Source organism: Embiotoca jacksoni, unplaced genomic scaffold, assembly GCF_022577435.1.
Source record: "Embiotoca jacksoni isolate LCO1_2020_lvr unplaced genomic scaffold, fEmbJac1.0.p SCAF_3, whole genome shotgun sequence".
Lineage (NCBI taxonomy): Eukaryota > Metazoa > Chordata > Actinopteri > Embiotocidae > Embiotoca > Embiotoca jacksoni.
Window position 1 is genome coordinate 24,090,139 of NW_027185381.1, and position 15,923 is coordinate 24,106,061.

Consider the following 15,923-nt stretch of genomic DNA (forward strand, 5'->3'; position numbering starts at 1 on the left):
AATCCATCTTTCCTCCACATTTATAGTCACAGGGGCGGCCTGATAGTGTGCTAAAAATAAAAAAAAAAAAAGGGGGCGGGAGGGGGTGATGTCAGGGAAAAAAAGCACAACATAGGAGAGGAGACTAGACAAAAAGGACTGGAAATTTTGATCACAAGCGAAATGTAATGCACGGGGGAAACCACACACAGAGAGCCGGTTCCTCATTTGTGATTTCGGATAGTACACGAACTCGAATGCTCTCGTGAAAATCTCACACTTGCTTGACACGTCACGGTGTCATCACAGTGCAGCTCCGGTTTAAACCGCGGCGGGGTTGTCCCGCGCGGAAGAGCTGCGTGAGCTGCCTGAGTAAACCTGGTGAACAGACCGAAAAAAGAAAAGAGGTCAGGAGAGCCACACACGCACGGTTTGATAATCAGGCCTTGAATAGACGGAGCAACAACATTCAAGTCGGTAACCACCCGGTGAACCAAGATAATCAGCTGTTGTAAGGAAAAACACTGACTGAGATACAATGGAAGCTACAATCAAAACCAGTTTGGGAATCCCCAATGACGTCACAACAACAATTATATCAGCAATTTTATTGTTGAAAAAGCTGGACCACTCTTCATTTACTGCTATTTTACTGCTTTTCTATTATTCTATTATTATCTTATTGCTTCTGTATGCTGCTGTAGCGAAAAAAATGTCCCCTCGGGGATTAATAAAGTAAATACCTAACCTAACCTAACCAAATCGGTGGTCCCCAACATGAAGGTCCCGAAAACACATCTGAAGGGTCACAATTCTTTCTATTTCCTGTTAAACCACGGGACTTTTGAGAGGAAAAAAAAAATGATCAGAAAGTGAAGCAGAAGAAGCCAAAAATATTCCCGACGTATACCTCATCTACACCTGCTGCAAGACAGGATGATGTCTCTTGGTCTTGATGTCAACGCTGCTATTTCTTCACATCGTGTGGATGATTTGTTTTTGAGTGAATTCAACTAGACATCTTCCATGTTTCCCCTTTCAGAGAATAATTCCATCTAAATTCAACCTGCAATTTTACCCGAAACGCTACAACAGACACGTGGACTGTGCAAAGTTAGCATGACCCATAGAGCTAAAATGGATGTGTTAATTGGGAATACAGAGGGAGGAAATAAAGTGGAATTGTCCTTTAACGTGCGATCTGGACATGTTATCTGGATTCTGACGTCGGATCCGGAGGTCTTCGCATTTAGACTTCCCATTAAAACTTGCATCTCCCGAGCCGGTGTGAGGTATCCGCATGTTTATATCTATATTATCGTACAGATTTCAAATCTGCTGAGATCCAAACACAACGAGAGTCGGACCACCTCTGATCCAAACACTTTCTGTGTCGGTTCACGCATAGCGCTTTTCCTCATGCGGATCCAGATTTATATTGCATATGAATCTGCGCCTTCATATTGTTTTCCTGCGCCTGGTAAATGTTTACTTCTCCTAAGACTGCATGTGTCCAGTTAGTAACGCAGGCTCTCTGTTAAAATAAGGAGTTGCAGTTTAAAACATGAGCCGTGGTGACACTGTCGGGAATACTTAGTCCAATTTGACAAAACTCCCCTGCAGCCACAGAAAGCAGCGGGTTTTTTTTGTTGTTGTTGTTGTTGTTGTTGTTTCTTTTGAAAAGATAAGAAGTAATCTCAGGACAAGATGGAGGAACCCTTTTAACCAGAAATAATAATAATAAAAAATCTTTGGAGCTTTTCTCAAAATTTACTATTTTTTTGGAGGTCTGGTTGAAACGCAGTCTGCTAAATATCCTTAACATCAAGTAATTGTGGAAGGAAAATGGGTCGAACTGGTCCAAACTCATGTCCAAACTAAGGCAATAACTTACTTGAAAGGTTCCTAAGCTGAAGAAACATCTGAGCTTTGTGAGGCGCATCTGTACGTCTGACTCACATCTGTATTTTTAGTTGAGTCGTAGTAATCTCCCTGTGAAGACACCTTTCAACATGACATGATCAAATCTAAATTTAGGAATTCAGTTAGTTTTATTTTGCATGATTAAACGATCGACATTTTTTTCTTCATGCACTTCAGTTTTTTATGTGTCTTGAAATAAAATAGCTTAAATTCTCCATTAAAGTTGTATGATAAAATGATCTGAGGTTAAATCTACGTCACCGTCCTCTCGGCACCGAAATTACAAAGTCCAAACTGCTGAAAGCTCAGCAAAAGGCAAGTAAATTGACTTTGAGTTGGGATTATTATGTTCCAAATACCAATTCCTCGTCAACTCAACGATAAAAATGTCATTTTATTTAAACACGGTCCAAAAAAGTAGCGTAGGAAATGACAGTTGATTCACCAAAAGTTTCGAAGATTGAAATTAAAAGCAATTTAAATCAGTATTAATTCATGTTTTCCTCACTTGTGGGCGGTGAATCGAGCTATAACCCCAACTCTGTTATATTACTGTAAATATTTCAGCATACAGTTAATTATTTAGACATCCACCAGTCAAAGAGCAACATTAGCTTTCGTGTAACCCACTTACCCAGTTTCTTTTTCTTTTTTTTTTAATCACACGTTTTCTCGCAGCCTGGCTGAAACACATTCGAGTGAGCATCCTTAACATAAAGTAATGGAAGAGGGAACATTTTTGGGAGATTTTTTTTTCTTTACCCTATTTTTCATATTCAACAATAATGATCCGAGCACCTTTTAAAGCAGCTTCATACGATTGTTTTCTGGCCACATCTGGGCATTAAAACAAACTATATAAAAAAAAAGCACTGATTTAATAACACAACGTATGAAGCAATCAGATACCTATTTACAACATTAGTATTCATTTGAGGTTATGTATTTGTTTTATAGCGCTGTAAATCTCTGCACAGTTGGATGATAATACTCTGTGGGTTTGTCACTATGAGCGCCTTCACCAATTATTCATACAAATACTGATTAATTCAACTTAAAGAAACCATTTATATTAAAGGACTTGAAACTGCCTCTTTGACATGTTTTCGCTCCACTGGTTTCGTGTTTGTCAAATAAGGCTGGTCTGACTTCAGTTTCGGTGTGAGAGGAGTTTTTTTCACCCTTGACTGAGAAGTGTATTTAAATTAAAAGTTTTGGACTTCCTCTGTTCATCAAAAGCAGAAGGACTCGTCTAAAGGTTCTTTCACTTCTTCATAGTTTGTCCTTTAAAGGAGACAAACATGTTATTATTTGAGCTTGAATTCAATGCCAGACTCTGGAGCGTCTTAGACCCTGAGACATTCATTTATATTATGATATGTTGAGAAAAAGAGGAAATAAAGTGACACACACAAAATCAATAGCGCCGTTTCACTTGTATAAAACTTGAGGGTGAAAACGTACCGCAAGCGAGCAAAAGTTCATCGCCGGATTGACGTCACTGTCCGTCGTTGTACTGATTATTTCCACACAGGCTTTGGCTGCAGCCCATTGAATGACCTCAAAAAAACGACACAGACACAAGTCGAGAGGGAAAGTTCCTTTGATTTTCTTTTTTTTTTTTTTTTTTAGAAAAGCAGAAGAAAATAAGCAGTTTGTTGAAGAAGCTTAGAAAGAGAAAAGCTATTGATCCCGCAGCCACAGTACAAAGACCAAGCTACATAACCCCATCGATAAACAACCCCCATCCAAATACAAGAATCCATTTAAAAAAAAAAAAAAAAAAAAATAACATGAAGAGAGACAAATTATAGAAAATCAAACCAGAGAAAGGATAGCAAAGTGAGGCGTCGCTTCTACCGGGACTACAAGCCTGAAGCGCTATTACGGTACATGCAGCTACGAAAGCTCAAGAACTCAACTCAACCCGGCCGACAGCTGATTAACTCGGTCCTGAACTGGACACGGACACAAAGGTGGGCAGTGTGATCAGACATGTAAGAAAACAACCAAATTGTTTCAGGGGATACAGTCAGAAATGAACCCACTGGTTAGCTTTCTTTAGGCTACAGACACCAAAGCAATGCATGAGAAGATGATCAAAACTCAATCTAATTTCTGTCTAATTTGTTTGAAAAAAAAAAAAAGAACATGAAAAAAAGAAAGACTTAATATTTGGGGGGGGGAAAGGAGCCCTGGTTGGGTTGTGATTACCCAACGGTGTGCGTGGAGGGGGGCGGAGCTCCGCAGAGGGTCCGCGAAGGCTTAGAAACCATTCGGAGGCGATCACTGGCTAATTCTGGTTGCTTGATTGTCATTAGCAACAGTTTCGTGAGGCAGAGGAGATTTCAAAAGCCGGGATGCGACTCCATTTTTCACAAAACACGGTCCCTCTGTGGAGACGCAACCAGCGTTGCCAAAATGATTATAACTCAAGGGAAACGTTTCAAAATGAAAATGAAGCCTGCACGGTGCCCCAAATTTTGTTCGTTTTTGAATGGACTCCAAGGGGCTCTGACTTTGTAAGCGTTTGTAAGTAATTGGATAATTAATGACAGAACTGAGATCAGTTTTCTGACATGTTATCAACAAGATTGGCGTAAAATGAGGAGTCAAACTATGAAACTACAACATGACGAAATTATCAAACATTTTTTTTTTTTTTTTTGAATCCTTAAAAAGAAAAGCAAATTTATTGTACAAATATGATACTTATTGTACACCTGGAAACTCCGGCACGAACCCAGCCCTGTCCCAGGACGCTCATAGAGTATGATTATTATTTTAAGGCCATTACTTACTGCAAATAATCTTCCATTAAAGTATTGTAATGGTTTTGTTCGGTTATATGCAGATGACACTTATTTATACGTGTTACTGTGATGTGACGGAATTAAAAAGCTCTTCGCAATCAGGCTTTTCGCTTCATCAAAAAAGGGTTTTAACATCACAATCTTATATTAAATAAGCCTGTAATAATGCCGGGTTGGTAGTTTTAATTGACTTTTTTAGGCCACATTAATTTCATTACTCACAGAACACTAAACGCTTCAGGTCCCTGCCTTGCTCTTCAGGTAAAACAAACTTTGTGACAGCTTTTTTTTATTTATTAACTATTAATATATGGAATAATGTACCAAAACACCTCTAAAACTTAAATGTAGTCCAACATATAATATCCGTATATTTCACTTGAGAAGTCCCAATTATACACATCATTCGTTTCCATTCAACTCAGGGAGATTTTCATTGTTTTCAAATGAATTTAGATTTAACTCTCCTTTATATTTAAATTGCCTTCAGTTCCATTGAAACCATCACATGCTCAGCCTCTTTCTTTTGCCTTCAGCTATTAGCTTTTAAGTGGCCGAAAACTGTTATTAATGCATCTTTAATGGACTCTCACTTGAGTTTTGTTCTCTCGATTCACCCAATGCATTTCCTTTTCCACTTGTGAAACTATTAACGGTGCTCTCCACCGTGTCGTTTCCTGTTGTCGTTAATTCTACGCCCGATTGGCTGAATGTCAGGGTCCCGCCACACTGCCTTCATGTATCAGGGGCCGGGGCACTCAACACCCACACAAACCAAAACTGTCACCTTTTACACCTTCAACTTTGACCCTTAAATAATAACAAAAGAACTTAACAAAAAAAAAAAAAAAGCAAACACAGAACAATTAGCAAAATAAAAGAGAATTGAAAGTATAAAGTTATTTACCTCCACGTTCCAGGCTTTAAAAATATGATGCGTTGCATGAGTCCAACTGTTTGTCTCTTCATATTTACTAATAAACTGTTTGACAGAATACAGGTTTTGTGTAATAAGCTAAAAAATAAAGGTTATTAAATTAAACTTTTACCTTGGCTACCACTGTACTTCCTGTACCATAACTTATTCACCCTTCCTGCCCACTGCGGTATCTTTACGCCACTCACTACAGTGTATTTACATGAATATTTACCAAATATTCAAGGATTTGATCTCATTTGAAGTTCACCCCGAGCAGAGGAAGAGGTGATCCTCCAAAAAAAACAGTCTGACACAGATTCAGCATAATATATAAAAAAAAAAAATTTAAAAAAAAGACAGCATAGATGAAGCACGGGTACAAATCTCAGTAATAAGAAGAATATATTAGTCATAATAATCATGAATCATAAAGAGACAGAGAGAGTGTCGGAGCAGCCAGGTGACCTCAAGCTGCATGTGAAAAACAAATGACAGTTGAACATAAATAACAGAAGAGCTGACATGTTTCTGGCATTGACTCATATGTACTGTAAGCACATTCATAGACAGACACACACACACACACACACACACACACACACACACACACACACACACACACACACGCAGATCGGTGTTGAAAGTGATCAATAAACAAGCAGACAGGTCAAAAAAACCATAAAAAAAAACTGTTGTAAACATTGTTCACCGTGCAGACCGTGGAAATCAAACAGCATCTAACAGTTCCTGTGATGCTTTAGTTTTATTCAGAGAAACAGCAAACTTTATATTCAAAGGTTTCGCTGTATAAATGATATATTTGGGTTATTTTGCTGACTTTTTCCAAAACAAAACCGTCGGAACCTTTTGCCTCTGACTTACTGATCATCGCTCAACACGTGTTCACAGCAGCAGAACCAGCAGGAGCACGAGGACGGCTTTAGCGACCCGACACGTCTTTCTGTAAACGGCTCCAGCTCCCGTTCGGCTCGGTTGGTCCGCGTGGTTTCCGTTACGGGTCGGTGGTTTGTACAATAGAACGAGCAAAATATTCCAAAGGTTGGTCATCTCTACGAAGTCCGCCAGACTGTTGTGAGGGGGAGCAGACACCTGAATGCGTGTTTAGGCTGAATGCAAAGAAATTGGTGTGAATTTGACTGCTGGTGCGTTTGTGTTCATTTTTGGGACCGGCAGGCAAATTACAGTCTTTATGGATGTCAGCGAGAATTAAATCTCATGTTTAAATGACTGGTGTTCATTTGTTTCTGAGGTGTTCAATCAAACTGAAGTAGCTGGTTTTAAAAGGTTGTTTTTTTTTAAGGGGGGAAATACAAAGATTCAAGGAGCTTTCTTTCATTGTAGTCTAATTTCAATAGATTTATTTAAACTAAAGTGTCTCCAAAGGCAAAAAATAAAAAATAAAATCCAGTTTCAAGCCTCTGACTGCTTTAAAGAATCTAAAAAGGCTTAAATGTTGACTAAGTTTTTGCAGCGTTGCGTTTTCATGCCAACACTGGCAGATTTCTGGACTGGAATAAAAAAAATGATCATAATTTTGTGTCGTATGTTTAAGCAACACACAAACTAAGTGCGACTCATCACAAAACTTAAATCCTGGTTCTTTCTGCTTTTTTTTTTTTTTTTTTACTCATTCCTGTCTCTTCATGATTTGAAGCCACAACAATAGTTTTTGCTTTCAGCCTGAACACACCTTAACACGCCGCGTTGCCTTTTCAGTTCCGCACTTCTTCGCAAATTTCGGTATTTTTCTGAAGCGGGCCGCGTCCGACGTTCGACGAGCGTCGCGCTCCTTCGGCGCGGCGTGTCGCGCAGCCTGTAAGGTGTTCAAAATGTTGCAGAATAATGAGGTTTTGCAGTTGCGTCACAATATGGCTGTCGTCGTCGTCGTCGCCGTCGATATCGGGGTGATTCATTGGACAACTCGCTGTGCTTAAACCAAAAGAAAAACTGGGCTTCATACTGTGCGTGCACCAATCAGACATGCTAACGATACAGTGGTGGCGAACCAGAAAGCTACAGTGGTTTTGTTCGCCGACGAGCTGATTATATTCTCTCTCGAAGACGGCCGAGTCACTTGAGGACTTTTCGATTACAGCCGCCAGCGTGTGACCGCGTTTTTTTTTTTTTTCTAAGTCCTCAGTATGTGTCTGTGCATTCCTTAGCGTGTGTTACGTGTTGTCAGCCGTGTGGCGTCGCACATGCACAAATGTTTCGGACACATTAAAGTGTGTGTGTGTGTGTGTGTGTGTGTGTGTGTGTGTGTGTGTGTGTGTGTGTGTGTTTGTCAGGGCTAAATGCTTCCCGGCTCCTCGAGGCATCCAGACTCAAGTGAGCGCGTTGTCATCAAGCCGCCGTAATTAGTGTTGTAAACTGACACCGTTTCCCATCATGCATCAGCATAAAAAAAAAAAAAGTGTCTTCTACTCGTCACCGATCGTGGCTGGAAAAAAAAAAACATGCTATGAGCATCGCATCGAACGATCAAGTTCCTCCTCCGATTCCACGTCCTTTGTTTTACACAAGACCTCTTTTTTTTTTCTTTTTTATTTAGAAACATACCATATAAGTATTAAACAGGCATTTTTTTTTAAACTCCCTATAAAAAGTGGTGTGGCCACGATAGAAATTGTATATTATGTTTTTTTCCTTTTAGAAATAGGTTTTTAAATTTTTTTTTTTTAGAAAAGAAAGACACTTGTTGAGGTTCCTGGGACTGACGTGGGGGGGAGCGGTAAGGTGAACTGACCGATAAGCCTTTTTGAGGAAGGAGCACGACACGAAGGACACAGACGGTCAGTGTAAAAGGCCAGTCAGCAGCTTCACTTCAATTAGTTTTCCTTTTTATACACAGTCACTAAACGACGAGGATCCAACTGTCCCTGAAGGTAGAATCATAAAAAAAATAATAATAATTAAAAAAAAAAAAGAAATGACACTACGGCTGAAACGGATCTGGTAAAAGGTGTTTTTGTATTGGCTACATGAAACAATTTCACTGGAAATAAAAAAAAAGAAAAATACCCTCCGGATTCAGTTTCGACAGGGAGTGATGGAGGAGAGGCCATTTTCAACAGTCAGAAAGTCTCTGTGTTTTTGTGTGTGTTTCGTGAGTGTTTGTGAGGATGAAACTCTTTCTGGTTCCTTAAACTGAATTCCTCTGCTCCCCCCCCCCTCCCCTCGACCCCCTCCCGCCCCCATCCTCCTCCAGAGTTTCATATCCTTCCTTTAATCCTCTGAGCGCTCCTCTATCGATTCATCCGTCTAGTCGATGTCCTCCTCCGCCTCCTCCTCCTTTCAAGCAGCTCCGCATCTGTAAACTCTTTCAAAATGTCTTCTTCTCTTCCTGGTCGTCTCGTCGTTCCTCCATGGCAGTATTTAAAAAAAAAAACAACAACCAAAAAAAACCCAACAACAACAAAAAAAAAAAGAAAAAAAAGAAAAAGAAAAATGGTGGTCAATCTAAGTCTCCTCTTCCCCGGTGGAAACAGCCAACCGCACGGCCACGGACAGGTGGTCGGTAAGGCCGGCCAGCTGGGTGACAAAGCTGAACTCCTCGATATCCTGCAGGAGGAAGAGCAGACAAAGTCATCACCAAATCCACCACGACGTCACCGAACTCAAATATTATTCTGCAGCACTTTGAAAGCTTCAAACTGCTTTTATTTGCTTCTGACCACATTATATTTTAGAGAAATAGCAGTTACGGAGTGATAAAGTCGAGCCCTGACCGAGTGGCGAAGCAACGGTGACGTCACTTGCCGTCGCCATCTTGTAATTTTAGAGTCAGAAGTGACCATATTTGGACGAGCTGGGGGAGGAGCGAGCGGTGGATCTGACTTTGATCTCGGCTTTGTGGCCTCGTGAATGTAAACAGAGAGGTTTGACCACAACTCTTAAAATACGCAATAAACTGCAGTTCTTGGGTTTTTTGGTTTGTGGTTATTTTGATCTGCCTTCAAATCACAAAAACAATTTCTCACATCTTCAGCCACCGTCAATCTACTTCTTTCTTTCACTTCTCTAATTTACTTCTTTATAATGGACATGTACAAGTGGCAATAAACCGTGATGTCACTCAATCCTCCAGTTCGGCTTTTTGGCCGTAGCCATCGTGTAATTTCAGAGCCAGAAGTGACCATATTTGGACGAGCTGGGGGAGGAGTGAGCGGTGGATCGGACTGGATCTAATTGGGAACCCGATGACACTAAGCCTCAATCAAACAGACACGTACAGATTTTTGAGGCCTAATATCTAATTAATGACGGATTATTTTTAGATGGACCGCCAAGAAAGGTAACAAGAAGGAATGACTTAAACGAATGACACAATTTTGACTTATGGAAAAAAATGATTGACTTTGGATTCAATGAGACAAGTTGAATTGGAGTCTATGGAGCCGGAGCTTTTTTTGGAGCCAACCTCTGGTGGCCCTCTGTGGTATTGCAGTTTAAGGCACTACCGCTTTGGCCTCATGTCCACCGTTATAAACAGTCGATGGCTCTGACTCGGATCAGACAGACTACACCATGAAAAGGGTTCACAAAGCTTTCTATCATCTCATCAACATCAACTTTTCTGTGGATATTTGTGTTGATTACGATACGATTAAGATGTTTTTGAAAAAGATATCCGTTTCTTTCTTTTCATTTCTACTTTATTTCTTCTTTTATTGTTCATTTTCTCCTTTATTATTATAACCTTTATGTAAACGTCTACTTTTCTTTTCGTCTTGTACATCAAATAATTCTTCTTAAGTGAGTCTCATTAAATCTTTTACTTTCTAATCTGTTATTATTGTTCAATATTTAGTTTTCACTTTATTTAGAATCACTGTCTTCTGGTGTTTGTATTTGACTTGTATTTCAGTTTGCATTAATCTAAATCCACATGAACCAATTCTGTTTCACTTTTTACAGAAGTGCAGTTTGTTTGAGTGACTCATGAGTGTTACACCGTTTTGACACATGAAACCAAAACAACGAGCGAAAAATTTTGAAATGGTCAGGGTTGAAGTCTCCCCCTCTGTACTGGGGAAAACCCTTTTCTGCGCTGGACCTGTTTTTTTTTTTTTAACATTATCATATTTAAATAGAAGGAAGGGCTTTCCCTAAACTGAAATCATAAATGTCAGGGCATTCACATTCCCCTTCGTAGGAACTGAAGGGACGAGTCCGAAACGTCATAAACAGCCCAAACAGGCCAAAGGTATGTGGACAGCTGGGTCCCTTTTTGGACATGAAAAGTACTTTCCTGCAACTCACTCAGCCAGTATTGTTACTTCTACAGACACGACAAGTAGTACTTTAAATCTCAGCCCTACAACCAAAATACTACAAAAACATCTGTCCTCACTGCTGTAAAAATATAACTAACTGCATGATAATGGTACATTTTTAATATATTTGTATTACTAATTAATGCTTAAATGTTTTTTCAGACGCCTAAAAGCGGCAGTCGAAACATTTTTCTTCAAACGTCTTCACACGTGGTGGGAAAAAAAAAAAAAATCAGTTTAAGAATAAACAGAAGTAAATGAATAAGAAGTCTCAAGTTGCTCGAGGACGTAAATGGACGGTGTACTCGATGAGTTGGCAGCGAAGGTGAAAAGACGTTTCAGTAACTGTGTCGCGGCACTAGGTGGCGTCAGGCGACCGCTGATCTGAGAGAAGAGCCAGAGAAGAGGAGAGAGAGAGATGTCCTCTGTATGTAAATGATTTGGTTTTTCCCCAATCTTCTCAAATCCCCCCCCCCCCCCACTCCAACACACACACACACACACACACACACACACACACACACACACACACACACACACACTTCTGTTTGGGTTTGGTTTTTTGTTCACCTCTCTGGATTGTTTTTTTAGTAACATTCTCCTGCGGGGTGTGTGTGTGTGTGTGTGTGTGTGTGTGTGTGTGTGTGTGTGTGTGTGTGTGTGTGTGTGTGTGTGTGTGTGTGTGTGTGTGTGTGTGTGTGTGTGTGTGTGTGTGCGCGTGAGATAATTTCCCCGGTTTCCCGTCCCGCTCCACGCGGCGGCTCGGGGAAAACGAGCGTCTTGTTTTGCTGCTAAATTAATCAGAGCCGAGTAAGACTTCCACCTGCTGACAGGAAAATGGCACACGGTCCCGCAGAGATCGCACGAAGTTCCTGTGCATCCTATTAAAGAACTTTTTGGGGTGTTTTTTTGGATTGAAAAAAAAAAAAAAAAGTTGGCACATCTTAGTAGAGACTTCTTCTTCTTTTCTTTTTTCTTTTTTTTTTTTTAAATTGGAGCCTTTTTCACTGCAGGCACGTTGCAGGAAAAAAAAAAATAGGTGTAAATAATGATGGCAGCATTTGTGCACTCAGTGAGTCATCGTTAATGTTATTAATGCCACTGATAAACCAAATTTGTGAAATCGTGACATCCCTGTACACGAGAGTGTTTCTGTGGGAGGTTATACGTAACAAAAAAAAATAAACATATTCAGCTGAAATTTGGGTTTGTTTTTATAGATAAATAAAAGAGAATCACTTTTGTTTTTGCAGCGTTTGGCTCGTTGCAAACTGCGTGTCTCGTACAACCCTGATTCGAATTCCCAGTTTGAGCAGATATTAAGACGTGTTTTCCTCGATCTTTGTCACGTCTGGAGAAATGAAGCCTGTGAGGACCGGTGAGATCCAGATTTAAAAGTGGTGTCACTGTTATAATCTTTTTGTGATGATGTCCACATGAAGTACGTCCTGTATTGTATGTAACCCACTGACTTAGTTGCAGGCCAGCTGTAACCAGATTTTTTGGGAGTTCACTCACAAATAAACAATCTGTTATTGATTTATAACCCACAGAGGGTCACAAAATCAAACAAAAGCAGAATTCGTTTTTTCCGTTTTGTCAATATCAAACTTCTCTCCATGACTTTCCTCGAATCTTTCAAATCACCGGTTGAAGCGACGTCTTCAGGATACCGTCAATTGCCGTATTTGAAGCAAAAAAAAGTTTGATTTTATTTGGACTTCTTAATAAGTTTATCCCCCACTGAACCGTACCAGCTTCCAGTCCTGCTGCAGGCCCTCGTCGCTGTACAGGATGTAGTCGATCCGGCGCCCGTTGCCCTTCAGAGGGATCTTCCTGCCCTTCTGACTGCTGGCGGGACACTGGCTCTTACTGGGGGGGAACACCAGGTACTCCTTCCTGCCCTCCTCGTTCTCCATCACTCTGACAGACACACACACACAGACAGCAGACGGGAGGACGGAGGGTGTTTCATCTGAACACGTGTAGTAAAACCGAGTATGAAGGGAACTAGAAGAGCAATGTAGAATCAAGAGAGCGAGCACCGGACCACAAATCACGGCCTGTACCTCTAAAGGTCAAAGATCAGCTACGCTAAAAGTTTTCCTGGCTTTTACCTATTGATGATAATCCCAGCACATTCACCTATGGCTTGTATTTATTCATTTGTATTTACGACCAAACCGGAGCCTCTAAAATCTCCAGACCAACATCCGTTATGACAGGTCCTCCCATCTTCGTAACAAAAATACATTTTGACACCTTTTAAAATGTTTTTCTTGAAGGTTTTTGGTTTTCGGTTCAGTTGAATTTCTCCCTTTTCTTCTGCGAGGTACTTATCAAGCAGAAAACCTTGAGCGAGGGAGTATTATTCAGGAGCTGTCAGGCTGCAACCAACAATTATTTTCACGAATTCATTTCATTATTAATGTTGGGTTCATTTTTGTATTACATTCAAAACCAATGTAAATATTCACATCGTGAGGACAAAAGCTCAATCAAACAGGTTTTTACTATATATATATACATATATATTATTATTATATATTATATTATGACGACTTCAGGTGAGAGCTGCGGTTAGTTTAAAAAAAGTAGTCGTCCTCCTGCGGGACAACAACAAGTTTAGGTGTGTGAGACTCACTTTTGTAAACTTTCAGGTGAGCTGACATCGTCGTCATAAAGGCCACTGGGATCCAGCAGAGTACCTGTTGAAAGACACATTTAAAATGCGTCACCGTGGAAACAGACAAACACACACACACACGAGTCGAGTCAACTCAACTGTTCATTTCATTTCTGGTTCCCTTCAGGTCTTCATTGCTCGCCGTCATCTTGGATCACATTGTTCATGTATGTTTTGACACATTCATGTTTCTTCCTGGGTGTCTTGCACCGCAGGGTTTTTCTGGGCAGGTAGGAGAGGCCAGAACTCTTTCCTTCCCGTTTATTTTGGAGAGCCGACGGTCCACCGCTGCATTTACTTGCCGAGTTTCCAGTAAGTCAGCATCACGCGTACAAACACACCAGTGTGTGCGGATGAATGTGCAGTTTAGCAGTTTAGTCTGCGAGTTCGGCAGGTTTGAGATCAGCTGCTGAAGTTAGAAAAATGGCTGCTCCACGCAGCAAACTTCTATACAAATATTACATTTTTTTTTTTTTTGAAGTAAACCTGTATGAAGTAGGTCATTTTTGCCCCGACATACACTGGTTTGTGCGACTCCTTGCTTCCACCTCAACAACGGAGGCAAAGTTAGCGCTTCAGGGGAAATACGCCAGGTTGAAATAAACCTCGAATCACTCGGCGTGAGGTGGTCGGGGTGGAGGATGGGCGAACAAAACTCCGGTCCAGTCTGTGTTTAGACAACAAAAGCACTTTGGCTGGAGGGCCAGAAAAAGATCAAGGTTTTAATAAATGTAAATGAAAACACTCGTTTACGACCATGAACGTTTACGAATATTCACCACGTTGCTAGAAGATGATGTCATCATCACTACAAATATCCATTGCTTCAAAAAAAATAAAAAAAATGTTTGCCTTTATTTAATCAGGTTTGTCCCACTGAGATCAAAGCGTCTCTTTTATGAAGGAGACCTGAAGTTGTGCTGCAAGATGAGAAATTTTAGCAGAGATTAAATCACTTATCAGTAAACATATTCGCGATATGTTCAGTATCAATGTATTTTGCAGCTGGTCAAATATGTTATTTATCAATATTTCTTCATGACGGTAATAAAAAACATCACATTTCTTTCAAAACTAGGAACTTATTATTGATAAAAAAAAAAGAGCAGTTTTTTTTCTTCTTCTTTCAAATCAAAGGTCAAAGGTCAGAAATGGGTCGACTGGTGTTACGGAAGCGAAAGCTCTTTGAGGCAAATGTATTATATTGCACGATTTGACCAAAACCTATCCGAGTTGACTTGCGTGTCTCTTAGTACACTTTACTTTGCTTTCATTGTTCAACTTTTTCATCTTTTGTGATACGACTTTTCGACTCCAGCGAAGGATCCCCCGGAGACAGAAGTGTTGCTCTGGCGGTGTGAAATTGGTTGGAAGACGTACAGTAGGTGTCACCAAAGGTTTTTAAAGTTATTAATGCTTTCTGCAGAGTCACTCCTCACATTCACCATCTCCCCACGCTTCACTGCTCAACGACACCAAACCTCTGCAAAAGGTTGTCGTAGACGAGACGGGATGTTTCGGAGGTTTTTAAAAAAAACTTTTAAGCGATTTATTCACACGGATGAACCAATCATTCATCTCCTCTCGAAATATTTTAATTAGCAACCGCCAACCGCCTCCCCCACCTCCCCTTCCTCGCTTATCGATCTGCTTCACAATCCTCCTCTTCACCGCCAGCTTCTTTGCTTCAAGCTCTAAATGTGCAACTTGGCACCGGCGGACCTATCGTACATCTCCGGCAATCTAATCCTCCGACCGCAATCCGCTGCCATAAACCGGTGAAATACGGCAGAGAGAGAGAGAGAGAGAGAGAGACGAGCACTCGGCGATCCTCCCGACGGGAGAGGATGTGAAGCTGTGGGCTCGGATAATGTGTTTAAAACGCTCCGCGTTGAAGAGAGCGGCGCTCTGAAGTTACTCCGGTCGGCGCGCGAGTGTCGGGAGCTCTTGTGAAAAGTAGGCGTCTGACGTGCGGAGAGCAATTTCTTTTTTTTTTTTTTATTCCACACACGAGTCTGAGAGCAGGTTTTTAGATCGCTGAAATAAAGACGGCGAGGTGTCCGCCGGCTGCTGCTTTCAGCTCATTCGGCGAAGTGCAGGTATACAACACGAGCTTCCCCTCTTTCAGGTGGTTGACGAGACCTCGGCTTTGTGGCCTCGTGAGTGTCGACGCTCAGAGGGGTTTGACCACAACTCTCCAAAAACCGCAATAAAACTTGCAGTTCTTGGGGTTTTTTTGGTTTGTGGGTCTTTTGATCTGCCTTCGAATCGCCAAAAGAAACGCAGTGGAAATGTGTTTATTTCTC

At 40.8% G+C, this 15,923-nt stretch overlaps 1 protein-coding gene across 2 annotated transcripts in view; it reads right to left on the reverse strand.

The window, feature by feature from the left end:
• Nucleotides 1-8,852: 8,852 nt before the first annotated feature.
• The window catches only part of smpd3 (sphingomyelin phosphodiesterase 3), a 64,662-nt gene continuing 57,591 nt past the window's right edge, over nucleotides 8,853-15,923 (reverse strand). For both annotated transcript variants that reach the window (XM_069162550.1, XM_069162551.1), the window contains exons 8-10: nucleotides 13,576-13,639; nucleotides 12,686-12,854; nucleotides 8,853-9,216 (exon numbers count right to left, since the gene is read on the reverse strand). In XM_069162550.1, the coding sequence (XP_069018651.1) occupies nucleotides 9,115-9,216; nucleotides 12,686-12,854; nucleotides 13,576-13,639 (335 nt within the window). In that variant the 3' untranslated portion in view covers nucleotides 8,853-9,114. The remainder of the gene's footprint in view (nucleotides 9,217-12,685; nucleotides 12,855-13,575; nucleotides 13,640-15,923) is intronic.